The following is a 22,683-nucleotide window of genomic DNA, read 5'->3' as shown; positions in this document are numbered from 1 at the left end:
AGGCAGATTCCTAGCTAGCTAGAACTTGGATGGAGGTGCTAGCCTGCTGGAGAGGGGTGGTGAGTCCATAGAGACGCTAGCCTGCTGGAGAGGGGCAGTGAACCTCTAGAGGCTTGTCTTTCCTTAATTTCTGGGATTTGTTGTTTTAGTTGATAAATTGCTGACAGTCAATTAGAAATATGTTTAAAATGTGGGAAAGAGAATTTGTTAATTGATTTTGCGCATTTTTAACGTCTCTTGTTTAACAGGCTGCAGATGTGTTTAACTTTGAGGAAACGGTTTATAGCCATCACATGTCTCCAGCAGCCACCAAGCACTGTCTGGTAGCAGGTGCGTACACCATCCTTCTGCCCTTTGCATGTGGGAAACTGTCCCCTTTTAGAGTTATGTTTGACAGAAAAACTTTAAGCCAGGGAAAGATTCTTTTAAACATTATAAACTAGTGTAAGTCCAGCAATGCTATTATCTGGGATTCAGACTGTGAGAGTATTGATTCTCTATCTCCGTTTTTTTTGTTTCTTTCTGTTTGTATGTGTTCCCTGAGTTCTTTTAAGTCACTAAACTTTAAGCTATTTTATGTGAACAAAATACGACAGTTTGAACTGGTGAGGTAGCTCAGTGGGTAGGGCTGTCGCTGCCACACCTAATACCTAGCATTTGATCCTTGAAACCCACATGGTAGGATAGAGCTGACTACAGCAGGCTATGCTCCATCCTTGGCACACACACAAAGTAAATGTAATGTTTTTAATTTATAAATTTTCAAGTTCAACACAATGAAAGGAAAACTTATTTCTCTCTAACATTGATTGAAAGCAGATACGCATCTATATAATTCCTGTAACAATAACAAATATTAGCGTATAAGGAAGAAAAAATATTAACCTACTATCAGGTATCTGGTCCCTAGGACTCAGTTATTCCTGAGAACTGCATGCGTCTCCTCACAGCTGGACACCAATCAGCTGCTTCATCTATAGGAGAGAGACACTTAACGGATTTGCAAGATCCATTCATCTGAGTCAGACTTGCTATGAAGCTGTGTCTAGCAACTGGAGGGGTAGTAATAGCATTAGCTTGAGAAAACTGAACTGTTGAAATTGAATGATTTTCTGTGATAAAGTGGCAAAGAGCTATAAACACACTTAAAGTGCTGCTAGAGATTTCCTGTGATATTTTACTGTGGTTACCTCTCAGTCGTCTTTGAAGTAGCCCAGCAGCCTGTGCAGATCTGTAGCTGTTGTGATGAGAATAGACTGTGGACATACAGATTGTGCACATCTGTATCTGCTGTGATGAGAATAGACTGTGGACACACACACTGTGTGGATCTGTAACTGTTGTGATGAGAATAGACTGTGGACACACAGACTGTGTGGATCTGTATCTGCTGTGATGAGAATAGACTGTGGACACACACACTGTGCGGATCTGTATCTGCTGTGATGAGAATAGACTGTGGACACACACACTGTGTGGCTGTAACTGTTGTGATGAGAATAGACTGTGGACCACACACTGTGCAGATCTGTATCTGCTGTGATGAGAATAGACTGTGGACACACACACTGTGTGGATCTGTATCTGCTGTGATGAGAATAGACTGTGGACACACACACCGTGTGGATCTGTATCTGCTGTGATGAGAATAGACTGTGGACACACACACTGTGTGGATCTGTATCTGCTGTGATGAGAATAGACTGTGGACACACACACTGTGCGGATCTGTATCTGCTGTGATGAGAATAGACTGTGGACACACACACCGTGTGGATCTGTATCTGCTGTGATGAGAATAGACTGTGGACACACACACTGTGCACATCTGTAGCTGCTGTGATGAGAATAGACTGTGGACACACACACTGTGCACATCTGTAGCTGCTGTGATGAGAATAGACTGTGCACATCTGTATCTGTTGTGATGAGAATAGACTGTGGACACACACACTGTGTGGATCTGTAACTGTTGTGATGAGAATAGACTGTGGACACACACACTGTGTGGATCTGTAGCTGCTGTGATGAGAATAGACTGTGGACACACACACTGTGCACATCTGTAGCTGTTGTGATGAGAATAGACTGTGGACACACACACTGTGTGGATCTGTATCTGCTGTGATGAGAATAGACTGTGGACACACACACTGTGTGGATCTGTAGCTGCTGTGATGAGAATAGACTGTGGACACACACACTGTGCGGATCTGTATCTGCTGTGATGAGAATAGACTGTGGACACACACACTGTGTGGATCTGTATCTGCTGTGATGAGAATAGACTGTGGACACACACACTGTGTGGATCTGTAGCTGCTGTGATGAGAATAGACTGTGGACACACACACTGTGCACATCTGTAGCTGTTGTGATGAGAATAGACTGTGGACACACACACTGTGTGGATCTGTAACTGTTGTGATGAGAATAGACTGTGGACACACACACTGTGCACATCTGTATCTGTTGTGATGAGAATAGACTGTGGACACACACACTGTGTGGATCTGTATCTGCTGTGATGAGAATAGACTGTGGACACACACACTGTGCACATCTGTAGCTGCTGTGATGAGAATAGACTGTGGACACACACACTGTGTGGATCTGTATCTGCTGTGATGAGAATAGACTGTGGACACACACACTGTGTGGATCTGTAGCTGCTGTGATGAGAATAGACTGTGGACACACACACTGTGTGGATCTGTAGCTGCTGTGATGAGAATAGACTGTGCACATCTGTATCTGCTGTGATGAGAATAGACTGTGGACACACACACTGTGTGGATCTGTAACTGTTGTGATGAGAATAGACTGTGGACACACACACTGTGCACATCTGTATCTGCTGTGATGAGAATAGACTGTGGACACACACACTGTGCGGATCTGTATCTGCTGTGATGAGAATAGACTGTGGACACACACACCGTGTGGATCTGTATCTGCTGTGATGAGAATAGACTGTGGACACACACACTGTGCACATCTGTAGCTGCTGTGATGAGAATAGACTGTGGACACACACACTGTGTGGATCTGTATCTGCTGTGATGAGAATAGACTGTGGACCACACAGTTCTGCACAAATACAGTGCAAATACAGGAACATTTCTATAGTCACAAACATTCAAGATGATTTAGAGGTTTGTAAATGTGACATACATTTTATATTCCTGTGTAGATACAGTGAAAGTGTTGTGATTCTTAATTGTAGTTTGCTAGGATCTTATAATTTATAATAAATGCTATATAAAATCTTTTCATTTTTTTCTCTAACAGTTGGTACTAGAGGACCCAAGGTACAACTTTGTGACTTAAAGTCTGGATCCTGTTCTCACATTCTACAAGGTATTTTTCTTAATTGCAACAACTACTACTTTGAGTGAACTAGTCAGTAAAAGGAAACATGACTTACCATGTGTTCTTTGTAAATGACGTGACTGATGCATTTTGAGCTAGTTGTTAAGTCAGCAAAGAAAGAGTCCTGTTGTGCATTATTCTTGTCCAGCAGAACTATTGAGACGTCTGTATGAACAGTGACTGTAAAGGGAACGCAGAGGATAGGGAGAACAGGAAAGCCAGCTCAAAACCGTCAGCCGTTTCTACGTTTAAACAGACGAACATTGGGACTTAGGTCATCAGATGGGTCTTGTGTCTGCTGTCTGATAATGTGACTAATGGGGAAGCTTTGTTCCTCATATTTAAAAATTTTTTTCCTCATTACAAATATTTAGAAAAAGTCTTTAAGCAATACTTTGGGGAAACTATATTAATATAAATGATTTTATTAATTTTTAGCCATATTAGATCATCTAATTCTAAACAAATGCTGGGATATAATTCAGAAATACACATATTTTATCAGTTTCTGAGAAATATAATAAATATACCAGAAAAACTTGATGGAATGGGTAGCTTTTTTTAAGGTTTATTTTATTCTTTTATATCTATGAGTGTTTTTCCTGCATGTGTGTATGTGCACCACATGTGTCTCGTGCCCTTGAAAGTCAGAAGAGGACGTCAGTTCCCCCGAAACTAAAGTTGCTGTTTGGAGCTGCAAAAGCAGTAAGGCTCTTAACCACTGAAGCAGTTCTCGAGCCCAATGGGTAGTGATGACATTATTACTAATAATTGCTGTTGATTAAAAAGCTAGGCAGATGAAAATGTCTGTTTAGAACAGTTCCATTAGGTAAAACTATTCTTTGAATTTATGACCTGTGTTTTTTAGGAACAAAGCTATTAAGATGCTTTTTTCAATCAATTTTTTCTTTTATAACTTTATAAGAAATAAATATTTTATTCTGTAAAATGGTTATATTTTATTACGTGCATTTCTAATTATAAAGAGAGATGACTCCGTTATGTAGACTGATTGATATAAATTAGTAATTGTATTTTTTTTCAAAACAGAAGCCAGTTCTTTTATATTAAAAGGTGTTGGGTTAAAAACTTCCCACCAGTAGTAGTAAAGAAAAGGATAAACAGGCCACAACCCATGACCCCTGAGAAGCTAGGTAGCAGGAAGACCCTAAGAGACATTCATGGATGCCCCTGGGAAGGGGAAATAGATAAGATCTCCTGAGTAAATTGGGAGCTGAGTGTGAAGGGAAGTGGGGAGAAGATGAGGAAATGGGATGGTTGAGTTGAGGGAAGGACAGAGAGGGAGAGCAATGAAAGAGCTATCTTGATAGAGGGAGCCATGGGGTTAGGGAGAAATCTGGTGCTAGGGAAACTCCTAGGGGGGATGATCCCAGCTAAGACTCCTGGCAATAGTGGTGAGGGTGCCTGAACTGCCCATTTCCTGTAATTAGATTGGTGATCACCCTAATAGTCATCACAGAACCTTCATCCAGTACCTGATGGTAGCAGATGCAGAGATCCACAGCTAAGCACTGGGCCAAGTTCCCAGAGTCCAGTCGAAGAGAGGGAGGAGGGATTATATGAGCAAAGGGGTCAAGATCGTGATGGGGAAACCCACAGAGACAGCGGACCCAAGCTCACTGACTCTGAACTGATAGCTGGGGAACCTGCATAGGACTGAACTAGACCCTCTGAATGTGGGTGACAGTTCTGTGGCTCGGGCAGCCTGTGGGCCCACTGGCAATGGGACCAGGATTTATCTCTAGTACATGAACTGGCTTTTTGGAGCCCATTCCCTATGGAGGGATACATTGCTCAGTCTTGATACAGGGGGGAAGTAGGAGCTTGGTCCTGTCTCAACTTGATATGCCAAAATTTGTTGACTCCCCATGGGAGGCCTTACCCTTTCTGAGGAGTGGATGGGGGAACTGGATGGGAAGAAGGTGGGGGAAACAGGAGGAGAGGAGGGACAGGGGAATTGTGGTTGGTATGTAAAATGGAAAAAAAACCAAAACAAACTTTTAAATAAAAAATTTAAAAAAAGAAAATGAAATTAAAAATACTTCTCAGCAATCTCACATTAGTATTTAAACATAGATCCTGCAAGTTTAAGAAGTCATCATATATCTTCACTGCTATTTATGCTTGCTATTTTCTGAGTTAGGCAAAATTATTAGCCCCTTATATTTTGTATGTTTTTAAAATATAAGTGTATAATTTTTATACTCTTGGATTTGCAGGTCACAGACAAGAAATATTGGCAGTTTCCTGGTCACCACGCTACGACTATATCTTGGCAACAGCCAGGTAAATTGCAGTATATTTGGTTTTACTATTAATATTAATAATTAGAAGCATTTTGAAAGATTGTAGTTTTCATAAGATACATATTTTATTGTATATAATTGTTAATACCTGAAAATGAAATATTGAGTAACAAGTTTGAGTTTACATCAGCAAAGATTTCCTTTTGTGTGTGTGGTGCATGTGCAGGTGCACATGCTTGTGTGTAAGCCAGGGGTTGACACTCGGTGTCTCCCTCAGTCGCCTTCCACTGTGTTTATCTTCTGCAGCACACAGCTGCACTTAGCTTTTCAGGGACCCGCACTCACGTCCTCATACGGGTGCTGCAGGGTTTACCTGATGGCCGTCTGCCCTGTGCCCACCATGGTCATCCATCTTGAAGGCTTTCACTTTCTAGAACAGAGAGAAATCAGGAGAACCTCTGCATAAATCATCTAGCACTGCTAGTAAAACTTGTTATTTTCTACATGGAAGTAAAACACTACTCGCGTAAGATGACATTTTTTAGTTTTTTTAGCCATAACTTTTGTCCTGATACAAAGTATGCATGTATCCATTGATTTAATTTGTTAGTATTTAATGGTTACTATCCTGATGGCGGAAGTCACAAAATAATCCACACTAGTTCAGAATTATGAATAATAAAGGGTTATTTATTTAGGGGAAACTTACAGATCACTGTCCTAGATAACAGCCCTCTGCACAAACAGGGAACAGGAACAGTCTAGCAGCTGGAAGCCAGAGCTGGAAGCAAGGAAGCAAGAGAGTGAGCACATGCTCTACAGCTGCATTTATAGTATAAGAGACCACATCCAAGTGGGCTTGTATCTTAAAGGCTATTGGCTGAAGGAGCGGAAGGAGCTCCCATAGCACTACCCAGTCCAAATAGTGTACTAAAGGCACAGGTTGATCATGACGTCAGAAAGACCAGTGCCTACAGAACATTCTGGAGTGCCTTAGTGGCAGTAGACCTTGAGTGACTAGTACAGGAAGAGGTCCGGCAGTGTGAGGGTGAGGACTGAGGGAGAAATAGTGAAGAGTGGACCTTCAGTAACTAGTACAGGAAGAGAGCAGGACTGCTTGCTGGTGTGAGGGTGGGGGTTGTCCACTGAAGGGCTGAGATCCTAAAGATACTGAATGATAGGCTGTGGGGGAGGGGCTGGCTACAAGTACATAAGCGCTGGACAGCTGTGCTCAGTTCAAGAATGGACTAGAGCTGTACCACAGTACGGAAATCTAAACATCACATGACACAGACAGTGGTTTTTTGGTGACTAAAGGGAAGTGCCTCAACATATGAAAGGTGTGGAAGCTCCGCTAAAACAAAGAAAACCATACACACACACAAACTGTAGGAGGGATCAGTAACGTGACCTGAGGAGGTAAAAGTATGTGATTTCTGAGGTACAATGATGCCTAGGCTGTAGCTATCAAAAGACATCTAGGCCTGGCAAGATGGCTTAGTAGTGAAGACACTTGCTGCCAAGGCTGCCAGCCTGAGTTCATTCCCCAGAGCCTGTGTGGTGGGAGGAAAACCAGCTCATGCAAGTTGTCCTTTAACCTTTGGCTTGTGTTCATGGACACATGTATGCACACACACACATACACACACATGCACGTAAATAAGTAAAATCAAGTTTTTAAAGAATATTGTTAAGGTCTTTAGGCAGACATGATAGGTGACTGGATCTAGTTGGGAGCTCATTTATTGCTGGGTATTAGAGGTAAAATTGATACTTAATTTGTCTTTGCCTTTGTTGTTTCACATTCTGTTGAAGTGCCCAGTTTCTAGAAGATAGTAAATACAGTTTTCTAGCAAAGACTTACTGGAGCACAAAAAACAACTGGAAAGAGATTGTCCTTATTATATATCTTATTTTGAAATTTTTACTATAAAAGGCAAGATAATAAATGCTTAAACAATGAGATTATTTAACTGCTTGGTTGTCTGCCATGAATTCTCCATGACAGATGGTACTTTTACATTAGGAAACAGAACAAATCCTTTCTTACTTCAGTTCCTCTTGCTAGTTGTTTTGTCAGAACAATGAGAAAAGTAAATGAGATAACATTTGAGAAATACAGAAAATATGTCATAATTAGTGTGATAGGAGAAAAGCAGAATTCTATCCTTGTGATCTGTAAAGAAAAATTATCTTTCTTTACTGTGTTTTCACTATTTTATGGGAATGTTGAGTTTTGAATGTTGAATATTTGTTGAAAATAAGAATACAGTACAATTATAGGAATATATTTGTGACATAGAGTGAAACCTCCATGTTCAGTCTAGCAAAGTAAAGAGTAGAGTCATTACCCTAGCCACACATGTCAATATAAGAGCTATTTTTTCTCCTCAGTGCTGACAGTAGAGTGAAATTATGGGATGTGAGAAGAGCATCAGGATGTTTGCTCACTCTAGATCAGCATAATGGGAAGAAGTCACAAGCTGTTGAATCAGGTAACAAAGACCACAGTCAATAATACAGTAATGGTTTTATGGTGGCTTTCTAGATTGAAATCAAATAAGTATATATTGACAAATTAAAAATTAATTTTTGTAAATGGTATTCAAAATCAAACATAATTGTGGTTTTCTTTCTCCCAAGATCCAAATAATTATGTAGACTGCTTTTGCCTCCAAACTTTCAAACATACAAGCTTCTCATGTGTACCTTGGTTTGCAAATATGTTTGCTCTAAGGCCAACTATGTCAATTCAGTTTTACCCAGAAAGCTGCAGTAGAGTGATGCAAGAGCGGTGTTCTGTGCTTCTGTGTCACCACAGAGACTACAGGTTGTGCGCGTGTAAGTCAGGTGCCATCCCTGTGACACTCGGCTCAGTTGTGTTTTTAGACAGGATTTAAAAGCAGTGTCCACCCATTCTAGACTAGAAACTCAGTAGGTTTTTTTTTCCCCAAGATTAGAATAGTTTTTCTCTGTTAAACTTTCTCTTGATAGAAAACATTAATATTTTCCTTTCTTTATTTCTTTTCTCTCTTGATAGTGCTGGAGACTAAACCCAGGCTGGCCTAAAACAAATGGCCCTCCTTCCTTCCTCTGCCTCCCAAGTGCTGGGATTATAGGCATGCCCTGCCATTTTGGATTTTTAATACTTTGTCAAATAATTTCCAATTTAGAGGGAAATATATGAAAGCGTTGAAAAGCATTTAAAGTAAGTTATTTTTAATTGAATTAGTACAGTTTGCTTACTGAAAAAAAAATTATACTTGGCAAATATTTTGCATGTTCTTTTCCTCTAGAAGGTTTTTTTTAATGTAGCTTGTCTTGCTTACATAACCTAAAGATTGGTTAATTTTATGCATAATCAACTTATATTTTAGGTAATTCATTAGTTATTCTTTAATGTGTTTAAAATATACTTAACCCAGGAAAAGATAAATTGAATGTGTTTTCATTGCAGCAAACACTGCTCACAATGGGAAAGTTAATGGCTTATGTTTTACAAGTGATGGACTTCACCTGCTCACTGTTGGCACAGACAACCGAATGAGGCTCTGGAATAGCTCCAGTGGGGAGAACACACTGGTGAGAGGCTTTACAGGACCTGTTTAGTAAATGGTCTGTGATGTACATTTATACACATTATATTACATTTTCTATAGAGGTGACTTCATTTCCTGTCTTGAGTCACAGCTGTTAATATATTTTGAAAAAATACTTTAGGTATGAACGGCTAATTCTCAGGCTCGCCACCCCACCTGGCACCCCGGCTCATTCCCTGTCTTACTGTGGAACTGCTATAACAGGGGTGAACTTGATGCTTTTAATTAAAAGATTGAGAACCACTACAGATAAAGGTACCAACAGTCAAATTTTACATTTAACATTAGTCATATCGTTTCCTTTCCCCATCTTTTCTAGCTAATAAATCTCTTTTAAGTACTGAGGGTCACTTTAACTACTGTTGTTAATACTAGTATTTCTAGTGCTAACACTGATACGCTTGTATCTGTGTGCGACACAGTGGGCACAGACTCCGAGGCTTGTTCCTGCCAGGCAGCCCTCTGCCGCTAACTGCTCCCCTCACCGTCCAGTATGTCGTGTGGAGTGGTCCTTTAACCTGTCTGAGAGGCTTAGGCTAGATGGAGAACAAGTAAAGGCCTTCAATAGAGAAGTGACAGGACCAGACTGGACAGTGTTCTGCAGCGTGTGTCGGAGTCTAATGTGACGACTGCAAATGGCACTGTGCATACGGCCATGGCTGATACCGTTTAGTCCATTTCTGTCTCCTTAAAGGTGGTGGCGCACGCCTTTAATCCCAGCACTCGGGACAGACCCCAAACTACAGAGAAACCCTGTCTCCAAACAAAAAAAAAAATAGTACTTCATCAAAGTAAATTATTCATAAAGAATTAAACATAGCTAACTTAGAATCTCTCCTAGAAAGGGGACTTGAAAGGACTTGAGACACTGATTCCAAAAAATAAACTCCAAGGAGATACTTTGTCCTCAAATTTGTAAACATCTTACAGATCAAAAAACAAATTCCACCCCGATTTACTTAATACTCTTTTCAGCTTGGGTGTCATCATTTTGTAAATCATGAATATTGTCTGTCTAAAAACTAATTACAAGTTTAACAATGTAGTGCTGAGCTACCAAATAGTGGGCAGAGTGTAGTAGCAATCCTCTGTTTTTGCCTTACTTGTGTAAATATGTGCAAATACACATCTCTAATATGTTTAATGATAAACTATATACAAATATTGAGTCTACATATTAAACTTAGTAAAGCTTAATTTCTTATTTTTTAGATAACAATAAATAGAAATAGAATTTTAAAAGTTTTCCCCTCACACAATCTTTAATGGATCCTTAATGATCCTTGATGTAATCTCCCCATAGTTTGAAGTCTGGAGACAATGTCTTAAAGTACAGAGCAAATTCCAGCTGGGCCAGTTCACAAGGAGACACATTTGGCATAACAAAAGAAGAGAAGAATAGAGAGTAGGAATTGGTGATGTGTCCCAGTTACTGGCAGGGAAGGAACTGAGACTGTTGACACCACTGTTAAGCCAGCCACGGTGCTGTTAGTTTCTCCTTGTGTCTGTTTAACTACACTAATGCCCTAACTGTTCCTAGCTCCTCCACGTTTCCGCACTGTTCAAACTGACTGCCTTCACCAGTTGTATAAGCCGTGCATTCTTGCCCTCTGGCTCTGCCTTCTGCCACTTCCCATTTCCCCACCTTTAGTGCACTGATCTCCTTAGAGATAAAGATCTACCATCCCCGTTTGCCCTTCTATTCTGCTGGACTGACCGCAGCCTTCACTTTAGAGTACCCCTCCTGCTGCTACAGCTTAGCTTTCAAGGTTCATCTCGGCCTGTCTTTGAATCTTCTACTCTATCTTAAAAGCTCCCAGAGTACCCTGGGCTTATTGTCTTGAAGTGTACTATAACTATCACTTCACACAATGAAAGAAAAATGTCATATAACAAAATGTTTCAGTGGTTTTGTTAACATAGTTTAGATGCAGCCTTTGAGTCTGAAGTGTACTAGCCAAGATACATTGATAAATTACTTACCTTTGCCAGGCGAGGTGGCCCACACTTTTAATCCCAGCACTCGGGAGACAGAGGCAGGCGAAATCTCTGAGTTTGAGGCCAACCTGGTCTACAAAGTGAGTTCCAGGACAGTCAAATATACACAGAGAAACCCTATCTGGAAAAACCAAAAAAAAAAATTAAAAAAGGAAAAGAAGTTTCTTAGCCTTTCCAAGTATTTCCTTCTTTCTGCCCTCTTTTCCATGATGTTTCCTGGGTTTTACAGGGGTTGATACAGGTGTCCCATTTGCGTGACTAAGCACACAACAGTCACTTATTCTTAGCACTTCCATCAGTTAGGGGTTTTTGCGCTAGCTGCTACCCACTGCAAAAAGAAGCTCCTCCTGAAGCAGCGCTGGTCTATGGGTATAAACATAAATATTTAGAAGGCTGTGATACCATGTCCCCTTCGCATTAGTACTAGGTCCCCTCTAGGAGGTGTGAGTTCCACAGCCATAGCTTTTGACTGGGTTTGCAGTAACAGTGGTCTCAAACCTACTCAGAAAATGGTTGATTCCCCAAAGATCTTTCGTGCCACTATTTCACCCCGTGGCATGTTGGTGTTACACTCAGGGTTCATCACTGGGTAATACCATTAATAACCCTTCTCCCTCATAAGCCTGCACCACACCTTCCAACACTGAAAGCTCACTAGCATGGGTGGTTTTGGGGTCAGTTATAACTTGGTTTCTCTATATACTACATCCACAGTGAATGGCATCTTCAGCAATAGGGTCATGCCATGCTGATGAGCAACCAAGAGCAATGGCTGTATCCTTTGTTACTTGAAGGGCCTCTGGGTCTCACTGACCAGTAACTTGTAGGAAAGTATCCCACGTCTGGCACTGAGATTTTCACTTAACTGTGTCTTCTGTGAGAAGCATTGTCCACCCATGCACGGTACCTGTGTTCAAACTCCTTTAGGATATCTAAATATCCTATCCTTTAGGATATCTCCATATCAGCCCTATGTTCCTGCCCCTCCCCGTTTATGGTCCATTCTAACTTCCAGAACCATCCCTCCCATAGTCAGATGGTACGTACTGGCTCACCAGGTAGAAATGAAGATAGCTCCTCCTAATTAATTAGTCTGAATCAATAAGTCTGAACGTCACTGGCTGGCTACCTTCATTTCCCAGGTGCACTCATGTGTATGATGTCATTTGTGTTTTTTCAATGACACTATGGTAAATGGTTTTGTTTCCGTTTAGCATATTAGAGGAATGGAATTTGGAGATTAAATCTGAGTGGCCCCTCTAACATAGATTTCAGAACCTAAGCTCAGTGTTTGATGTACTTCACCTCAGCTGCCACAGAGTGGCTAGAGGCACGAGCTTGGCTCCAGTTCCACTTGTTTTGCCCTTGTGCTGTATTGAGCCCTCTGGGCATGGTACTCTCTGCTGCTTAATTGTTTCCTTAAGATAAATTCCCATGAGCAATTACTAGATCAAGAAGTAAGAATATCTTTATTGTTCAGCTAGTTTTAATAAAAGTGGAGAGTGTACAGCCGCATTAATACCACTCATCTGCACACTTAAGATGGTTGTAATGATCAGGCATGCATTGTGTTGGTTTATTACAACTCATTCTTAGGAAAAGTTTAGTCCCATTTGTCCCATTTGAAAGAATAGCCACATTATGACGCCAATTACATGTTCTCCTTACTTTTTACCAATATGAAGGTTTCTTAAAATAGCTCAACCAGAAGCTGGGAATGTAGTAAGGTTAGAGGTCTCACCGAGCATCCATGAGGCCCCTGAGTTTTGTCTTCAGATACCAAAAAGAGAGGGGAAAATTTTTGAAAGTTTGACAGAAATAATTCAAGTTTGACTTAGTTGACAGATGGTAATCTGTCCCTTGTGGGTTTATTTACAATTTCTATTTCTTCAAATATAAAATGTACATTTCTATTATTGGCCCTTGTTTTTATTAAGATATTAGTTTCTTTAAATTGTAACAAGGGAAGGAAGTGTTTTTTTCAGTCTTTGTTGCTTTTTTAACGCAACTTAAAAAATGAGTGACATTATGGTTTGAATTCTGCAGGTGAACTATGGGAAGGTCTGTATTGACAGCAGGAAAGGACTAAAGTTCACTGTCTCCTGGGGCTGCAGCTCAGAGTTTGTTTTTGTTCCATATGGCAGCACCATTGCTGTCTATGCCGTTCACTCGGGAGAGCGGCTGACTGTGCTTAAGGGACATTATAAGAGTGTCGACTGCTGTGTGTTCCAGCCTCATTTCCAGGTAAGAATGATACTTAGGGGAATTAACAACCATTAGACGGCTGGCTTGCCAGACTAGTAGAGTGTATAAAACAGGAAGTTGCAGTTCTATTTTCAAGTGTTATATGCTTTTAATCATTCTGAAGTATGATGCCAACAATCCACCATTGAGATAGTATTTCTTTAAGAGAGATTAATAGAGCCTAATTCTCATATGGCATAGGAAGTGTATATGAATCAATATAATACTGTGCGATTGGTTGGGATATGTTGTCTTTTCATTTGAATATGAGCTCCATTTAACCATTTGAAATGTAATCAAGTATTTTCTCATGAATAATCCTTTAGGTAAAATATATATATATGTTCCAAACTATAGTATACCATGGGTTAGCTATGTTATTTCATTTCTTTATTTTCTGCCAGAGGCTGATGGAAGTATGCCTTTGCAGGACTAGATACTGAAATGACTAGTAAAGAATCCCTTTGAATCAATGCAGCTCACATCATTTCTCCCATTTATTTATTTGTGTGTGGAATGGCACAGATGAGGGCATGCATGTGGAGATCAGAGGACAACTTACAGGAATCGACCCTCTCCCTCCATCCTGTGGAACGTCAGGCTAAGCAGCAGGTGCCTTTGCTCACTGAACCACCTAGCAACCCAAAATTTGTTAAATACTCACCTTAGTCACTTTTCTGTTCATGTGACCAAAATACATAACTGGAAGCAGCTTCCCCGGAGAACAGTTTGCTTGAGCTTATGATTAGAAAGGACGCAGTTTGTAATGGCGAGGAGGTCAGGCTGCAGGGACACAATGCAAGTGGTCTCTGCCTCAGCCGGCAGAAGGCCGAGCAAGCTGAATGCTGACACTTGGCTTGGCTCTTCTTCAGTCTAGGACCCCAGCCTCCTGGCTGATAGCACCCACATTCATGGTGGTGCTTCCCTCAGCAAACAAATCTTTCTGGAAACACCCCCAAAGGAACAACTACAAGTGTTTCAGTGTGTTTTCAGAGCCAGTCAAGTTTACAGTGAAGATTGTCAGAGTACTGTGAATTTTGTTAAATGTCTTTACTTTATTCTTTCAAAGACATTTTTCATTTCTGTTGGATCAAAGAAAACAGTCTTTCTGAGACACAAGCAAAATCTTAAACAAGATATTCTGATTACAAAGTATATGACATTCTTCTAGGCGGGAGCTTATTCGCAGGAAGGCCTAGGAGTCTGTTGGAACTGTATCAAGAAGGGTCTGGAGAGATGACTCTGCAGTTAAAACATTTGCTCCTCTTACAGCAGACCTGGGTTCAGTTCCCAGCACTAACTCGGCAGCTCATAACCATCTGTAACTGGTTTCAGGGAACCTGATGCCCTGTTGGCCTCCCCAGGTACATGGTACCCGACACACACGATGCACACACATTCATATAGGCAAAACATAACAGGACCAAATACGCTGGGTGCGGTGACATGGACACCTGCACTCCCAGCATTCTGGATTATTTTCAAGGGTTCAAAGTTGTGCTGGGCTACAGAGCAAGTTTCAAACTAAAAACAAAATATTCTGAGACAGATTGCCAGACACCTTGGGTGGTCCGTTACCTGGGAAATGCTCTGCCTGTTATGTTTTATTCTACTTTGTTTTTGAAACAAGGTCTCATATAAACCAGACTGTCCCCAAACTTGCTATGTAGCCGAAAGTAATCTCAAACTTCTGATCCTCCTGCCTCCAGTTCCCAAGTACTGGGATTAAAGTCATGTGCCACTACTCACAGCCAAATACCACGTCTTTAACTGCTTCAGAGCCAGAAAGATTGGGTCACTAAACACATCAGGAAACACTGTGTACTTAGTTTACTGCATGACCAGAACGCTTTCAGTTTGTTGGAAAGGAGTGAGCGTTGTTCAGTGGGAGCAAATAGCATGTTCATTAAGACACTGACACACATGTGCATCAGCCCATGACTCCTTCCATGTCCTGAATGTCTCCGCAGACAGAGTGGGGTCCTGAAGCTTTGGAAGAACAGCCGGGTAGCTGTAAGCTAAATGGAACTTTTGGCCTGTTTTTGTAGAATCTCGTTTTCTTCTTTGAAGTCATTATTCTAGATGCCTCAGTTTTTGTCAGAGGAAAGATATTGTACATTTTACTTTTTCTAACACTTAGAAATATGTTCATGAGTATTGACAAAACTAGTAAGACATTGATGTCTGTAAGATTTTCTCACTGTAAGCTCTAACGCTTGGCTCTATTTTAAAATATAAAGCTTCATATTATATTGGTTATTCCTGGGAAGATTCCAAGGGCAGTGGAGTGGAAACTCATTTATAGAAGGTACAAATTGGTATGATCTTTTTGGAGAATGAAATCTCAGGATATAACCAGAGCTTTGTAGTATTTCTAAAAAGTTTGCCTGTGTCATGCACAGAATTTAAAGACACCACATTTTTAAAAAAACTGAGGAAGCCGGGCGGTGGTGGCGCACGCCTTTAATCCCAGCACTTGGGAGGCAGAGGCAGGCGGATCTCTGTGAGTTCGAGACCAGCCTGGTCTACAAGAGCTAGTTCCAGGACAGGCTCCAAAACCACAGAGAAACCCTGTCTCGGAAAAAAAAAAACAAAAAAAACAAAAAACTGAGGAGCATTATTGTATTTTGTTTAATGAATAGAAATTAAATAAATGAAATTAGTCTAAATTAACCTACTTAGTCTGATCATTTCAAAAATTGATACATCTCATTTCCTCATTATACGAGCTTTAAATTGATCAACAATCAGTCTTTGCTTTCTGTATTACAGGAACTGTACAGTGGTAGCAGGGATTGCAATATTCTTGCTTGGGTACCATCTTTATATGAACCAATACCTGACGACGACGATGAAGTAAGTGGTATTTCTACCTGCTGTGCAGTGATTGCTAATTATAAAGATTAGTCCTTTATTTGATGGGGGAGACTGTTAAAGCAGTTCTGGCTGTTTTCTGGTTGTACAGATAGTTTTTGCCACACATCCATTTAAAATTCAGAAAAATAGTAAAAGAACATAATTTCTCAATTTTAATTAGTAAAGATTTTTTATTTGCTTTACTGTTTTTCCCTGTCATTAATTTTTTTAAAGCAATAGTTAATTTATAGACACATAATTTAGAGTCATCTCTCATTGAAATGATACAATAGCCCCCATTCATGTATGAGTAAGATTTGGAAACTTTTTTGTAGCGGGTGGGGTTGAGACAGGGTTTGTCTATGTAGCTAGCCTTGGCTGTCCTGGAACTTACTCTGTAGACCAGGCTGGGCTCAACCTCACAGAGAGCCACTAATCTTTGTCTCCCAAGTGTTGGGATTACAGGCATATGCCATCATTGCCCAGCTACGAATTAGAAATATGTTTAATGATATAGTAATCTGTCATTTATATGTCAGAGTTTAAGTATTTGTTTCTGCTGATTGTTTTAAACAACATCAATATAAATATATTTTCAAAAGCTGTTCATATTTCTAATTAGTTTTAGGATATACTCCTAAAAGTAGAGTTATCTCTTGTTGTTGTTTGTTTGCTCCCTGTCTGGCTTTAAGCCACCAGGACAACTGTATTGTGGCCAATACAGTTAATCTTCTCTTTGGCTATTCTGAAGAATTTGGGCTTCACAATGATGGCTGCTTAGGGAGCTCTTCCTTCCCCAGAACTCCATACCACACTGATGATGGGGGCAAATATTTACCCATGTCTGTTCACTGACAAGATTCACAGTCTACCAAGGTTGGCAGGTGAGCATAAGCCCTGGTTCCTCTCTAAGTGTTAAGACCACATACCAGCTTTACCAGAGTCACCTGATGGCATTGTCTGAGTTGGTCCTGTGGTGGTAACACAAGCCCCAGCATTACCTTGACCTTCTGGGTGCTTGTGTGCCACCTGTCGGCTGTGGCCCTAGCTCGTGGAGTCTCAGAGTTTCTGGATCTTCCCCAGTTTGGATGGCATGGCAGCTGTGGAAAGGAAAGAGCTGGAGTTGGCTTTTGAGTTATTATTTATGACATTTTAAAAATCTGTCTTTTCACAATGTCAGTTCACACTTAGATCAGCAACCTCACAGTGTCTATCTCAGGATGATATGACAGGGTGAATAAAAAGCCTTAAGTACAGGTGTTAAACAGATGAGGCAAGAGTCCTGCCCTGAAGTAGTAGTAGCCTTTCTTACCTTAAATTTACAAAAAGTACAAAATATTTTTTTTTATGAAAAAGTAGTATTTTTAAATTGAGTGCTAGTGCATGTATCAGGTTGTTAAACCAAAGTTGTTGTTAGGTTTCCTTTCTAACCAAGGCAGAATGCCTGAGGAGTGTTTCTCAGATTTTTAAGGAGTGTTTTAAGTCTACCTATACAAATTGAAAGACCGTAGATGACAGGGATATTTTATGATCTTCAAATTTGTTGTTTAATTGTCAGACTGTTGTATTATATCTGAGGAATGTGTCTGTTTGCTTTCACTCAGATTTTCTAATTGGCATGCTCAACTCAAGCCTATCTGTAGCTCCTAGGTACCTTTAGTTGCCAGGGATATATAGGGACAGTACACTAGAGTTCTAATCTTACTTCTTATCAATAATCCTAATTCCAGCTGAGTGTAGTGACTCATTCTTGTAATCCTAGCACTAAAGGGACTAAAACAGCTTGGACTACAAAGCAAGATTCAGTCTCAAAACAAAACAAAACATTAGACATTGGCACAGTAAATGTCTGTATCTACTTTGTACTTGTGTAGATGTATCATTTGTTGACTTGGAAAGCTCTGGGACTTTCCAGTGACACTTGAAACTTCTCAAGACATGTCCTTGTGGTGCTGTTTTAATCCTTCTCATTATTTGGTTCTGTACTGGATCCCTTCTAAACCCAACTTAAGCATCTCTATGCACAAAACTCTGCCAGTAAACCAGAAACCTGGTAAGGTAGGAGGGGTGTTCATGCATAGACTGGATGTCCACTAGGAGGAGATGTTGTAGAGAAAACCAAAGTAGAGGACTCTGAAATAGTAGTGTATTCAAGCCACCTGCAACATTGTTACTGTCTCAAATAGTAGTGTGTATTAAATCCACCTGCAATGTTACTGTCTCAAATAGTAGTGTGTATTAAATCCACCTGCAGCATTGTTACTGTCTCAAATAGTAGTGTGTATTAAATCCACCTGCAGCATTGTTACTGTCTCAAAAAGCAGTATGCATTAACTCCATCTGCAACATTGTTACTAACTCAAATAGTGTTTGTTACTATCTCGAATAGTAGTGTGTATTAAATCCGCCTGCAACATTGTTACTGCAGCTCTTGACCACAGGGTTGAAATTTTATTTATAATTGTTTTAGCAATAAAATATACCAGTAATATTATAATATATTCTAAATGTCTGTTTACCACTGTAAGTAGTAAATATATGTGCAAATATGTCAAAATCTTGTTTTTGTTTCTATCCTTACCAAAGCAAAGTAATTCATAATGAAATAAATTTTTTCTATTGAATTGTCAAATGAAATTAAAGTGACTTGTAGATTGCACATTGGGCTTCCATTGTAGAATTAGAAGAGATGAGCTTTGTGTAGCTTTTATTCCTCAAGGATATTTTTGGTAGCTGTCTAAGGTGGAGTTAAAAGTCTAAAGATAGGAGAGAAGTGTTATTTCTGAGCTTAAACCCATCATGAGCAGTCTAGCTTAGTAGTTGTTAAATCATCAAGTTCCTGAGTGGAACGATTACGACATGCTCCACCACACCCAGCTTCAGACAGCACCTTTGATAGAAGTCAGATTTGAACTGTAAGGAACTTACCCTTATTAATCTCGGGCATCATGAGATTCACCAAACACTGGATCAAAGAGTAAGTGAATAAATAGACTTCCAGCTTCCATCACTGCTGCTGGAAATGAGTGGTTAGCTGGAGTTTGGTCATAGTTTTGATTTGGCCATTTGGAGGCAAGTGTAAGTGTAAATTTTTATTGTGTGTGTAGTGATGGTAGCCAGTAAGTTTAGCCATGGCCTCTGGCCTGTTTAACAACTGCAGCATGCTTACATCACTATATTGTTTTCTAGCTAGTCTAGCTAGTGGGGAAAAATTACTGGGAGCACTGGCTTTCCCATTTGAATTGTAAGATTCTGCCATGTTGATCGTAAGGTAGACCACATTCTTAAACATGACTTAAGGGTTACCTTCACAGAAGATGTTTCCCTACATTACAAAAGAGAGAATATCTAAAATAATTTAACAGTAATCTTGCAATTTGTTAGCTATTGAAATCCAGATCATATCAAGTAGCCAGATGCAAAAGCTGCAATATAAGAAACAAACCTGATTCTTAATTCAAGAAAAAAAAAAGAGCCTCTTTTAAGCCTTTGAAGTCATTTCCTTGAGATAAGAAACAAGTGAACTGACATGATAATTCATTTAATTAAAATCTCTATAGTTGCCAAATCTTCACTGATGGCTATAAGGTGGAAGAATATTGTGATTTTTTTTTTTTACAGTTTTAAGTGAAAAATCCAAATAGTTTTTAGAAAAATCTTCCAGGGAAACCTCAGTGCTAGTTATTGCTCTTGCTACCGGTTTCCTGTAGTTTACCTGTGCTTTAGACTTAACTGCGTAGTAAGCCACAGTAACCTTTTATTACAAACTGTAGTATTCAGCTGGGCTTGGTGTCACATGCTTATCATCTTAGCCCCCAGGAGGATAAAGAGTGGTGCTTCCCACAAACTCAGAAGTCAGCTGAGCTGCAGAACTGTAGTGTGTAGGGCTGGAGAGATGGCTCAGTGGTTAAATGCACTGGCTACTCTTCCAGAAGATGTGGGTTAGATTCCTGGCACCCACATAAGGTTCACAACCCTCTGTAGCCCCTGAACTGTGTTGAGTTTTGGGCCAGCCTAGACTACAGAGCAAGAACTGTCTCTGGGAGGGGGAGGTGAGGGCTTACATTATTCTGATGGATGAAATAGTTCTCAGATTTTGGTATTTTTTATGTATGATGGTAAAGTTAATCCAGACAGCACAAAGTTACCAGCATATGTATTCTGGACAGTCCAGTGTGCTGTGTGCATGCATCCAGTCTTAACCCCTGCACGTCAGTGTTGTACCTTCTGCACAGAGCTGGAGTACTGTGAAGTGTCGTGGCGTAGCTCTATGGCTGTCTAGAAATACTGTGAACAGTGGCATAGCGTAGATCTGCGCATGCGTAGAAATACTGTGAACAGCATTGTAGCAGATCTACGCATGCTTGTGATCTGATTCCTTTGAGGAAAGCAGGTTATTTTGGAAGAGTTAGTTTTGTCAGTTGTAAATGAATTTACATTTTCTTTACATTACTTTTGTTTTTAGATTAGCAGTAATATGGTTTCCAGATAATCTAATTGCTGTTAAAATAGCGTATTTTAGCCTAGTATGAGACTAAAATTATGAAATACAAAAATAGATTCTTCTCTTTTTTTAGGCTACGACTAAATCCCAGTTGAATCCAGCGTTTGTGGATGCGTGGAGCAGCAGTGACGAAGAAGGGTGATTTAGCCAGCCTTTACTCCTTGTCCAGACCTCTGCATCAGCAGCGTTCGTGCAGGCTTCGGCTTGGGGCTCTTCTTTTGGTTACCTTTGTTTCTGAGACAAGGTCTCACTGTGTAGCCTTGGCTAGTCTGAAGCTAGGCTGGAATTCTGTGTGTAGACCAGAATAGGCCCAAACTTGCAGCCATTTCTCTGCCTCTTCTTCCCACGTGCTGGGATTACAGGTGTGTACCACATTGCCGTGGGTGTGTGTGTGTGTGTGTAATTTTTTTTTTAACTCTTTAGTCAGTTTCTGAATTTGGGATGTTTACCTCTGTGTTTTAAAATGAGGTTAACATGTATAAAACGCTGAAATAAACTTCTCTGTGATTTAATTATTGAAAACCTTTCTGTTTGAGCCCATTTGCCTTGGTGTCAGGTCAGCTGCTGTGGGCACAGCACAGGAACAGAGGTCATTGTTCTCAGCTGTGCCTGTAGGTCTGATGAGTGTAGGATGTGTCTCAGCTCTGGATCCCCAGGCTGTGCTACCAGCCGCCCCCTTCCACCTCCAGGGGGATTTTTAACAAGGATAATTAGAAGAAAAGGTGTTTTTGCAAAGGTAACATCGCAACTCTATATTCTCTTATTGATAGCTCCATGTAATTGAGGTCTTCTAGCTTTCTGTCTGTTTACAGCTCATGTCTCCTACAGTCTGAACAGTGTATCACATGGGCAATCCCCTGACCACTTGTTACTTTCAAAGGGCAGCTTGTATTCAGTCCTCATTTCCTTCCTGTCAGACTCAGCAAGATCCTTGCTGGGGTCTGGATTAAACATGAAATGTTGTAATAAAATTTCTATTCTTCTCTCTTTTTCTGTGTCAACCCAGGAGCGATTATTATGAAGCGCCCCCCACTGTGTGTGTGTGTGTGTGTGTGTGTGTGTGTGTGTGTGTGTGTGCGCGCGCGCGCGTGCTTATACATGTTCACTAGGGATTGAACCCAGAGCCTCACACATTAGGCAGGAGGATTACCACCGGGCTAAGGGCTCAGCCCCTCTGACAGCAATATTGCATTCTCTTTCTTCTTGATTCTTAGCAGCAGTAGAGTAGTAAAAGAGGGTTCTGTGAACTGGAGTACTAAGTGTATAATTGTTAGGTTTTAGTGTTAGTGCTAGGCCTAATATCTGACTTTACTGACCAAATGTTTTCTATGTGTCCTGGCTAGTTTTATGTCAGCTTGACACAAGCCAGACCATCTGAAAGGAGAGAACCTCAATTTTACAAATACTCCATAAGATGGAGTTGTAGATAGGCCTATAGGGCATTTTCTAAGTCTGTGGCCCAGCCCTTCTAAACATTATAGATAATTTTTAAAAAGTAAAACTCCAAAAGGAAAGTAATGGTCACCTAGGATCTTTCCAGGGTACCCGGGACTTAGGCATTCTCTGTACTTGTCTATCACATGTATAATTTAAATACTGCCCTGTTTGCCATGATGCTATTGTAGAAACCGGGTCTTCTCAAACAAGTACCCCTCCCCTCCCCCATTCTTCACACTTTTCCACAGTTGTATTGGTCTAGTGTGTATTCCTTTATATTACGATTCTATATAGACCTATGTCCACATATAGGATTTACTTGTTTTCACTAGATGAGATGGCATAATTCTGTCTAATTTTTCAGATGTAGCATGTATAAACCCCTCTATGTTGTTATAATGGAGTC

The 22,683-nt window shown here is 40.3% G+C and overlaps 1 protein-coding gene across 2 annotated transcripts in view; it reads left to right on the top strand.

Moving 5' to 3' along the window:
- The window catches only part of Ercc8 (ERCC excision repair 8, CSA ubiquitin ligase complex subunit), a 40,439-nt gene extending 18,612 nt beyond the window's left edge, over window positions 1–21,827 (top strand). For both annotated transcript variants that reach the window (XM_075976095.1, XM_075976094.1), the window contains 8 exons: window positions 249–330; window positions 3,292–3,360; window positions 5,613–5,679; window positions 8,034–8,134; window positions 9,097–9,221; window positions 13,283–13,480; window positions 16,253–16,336; window positions 20,914–21,827. In XM_075976095.1, the coding sequence (XP_075832210.1) occupies window positions 249–330; window positions 3,292–3,360; window positions 5,613–5,679; window positions 8,034–8,134; window positions 9,097–9,221; window positions 13,283–13,480; window positions 16,253–16,336; window positions 20,914–20,982 (795 nt within the window). In that variant the 3' untranslated portion in view covers window positions 20,983–21,827. The remainder of the gene's footprint in view (window positions 1–248; window positions 331–3,291; window positions 3,361–5,612; window positions 5,680–8,033; window positions 8,135–9,096; window positions 9,222–13,282; window positions 13,481–16,252; window positions 16,337–20,913) is intronic.
- Window positions 21,828–22,683: the final 856 nt, after the last annotated feature.

The sequence above is a fragment of the Microtus pennsylvanicus genome, chromosome 6 (assembly GCF_037038515.1).
Source record: "Microtus pennsylvanicus isolate mMicPen1 chromosome 6, mMicPen1.hap1, whole genome shotgun sequence".
Lineage (NCBI taxonomy): Eukaryota > Metazoa > Chordata > Mammalia > Rodentia > Cricetidae > Microtus > Microtus pennsylvanicus.
The sequence above is the reverse complement of the archived record's forward strand: the minus strand, read 5'-3'. Positions and strand labels throughout refer to the sequence as shown.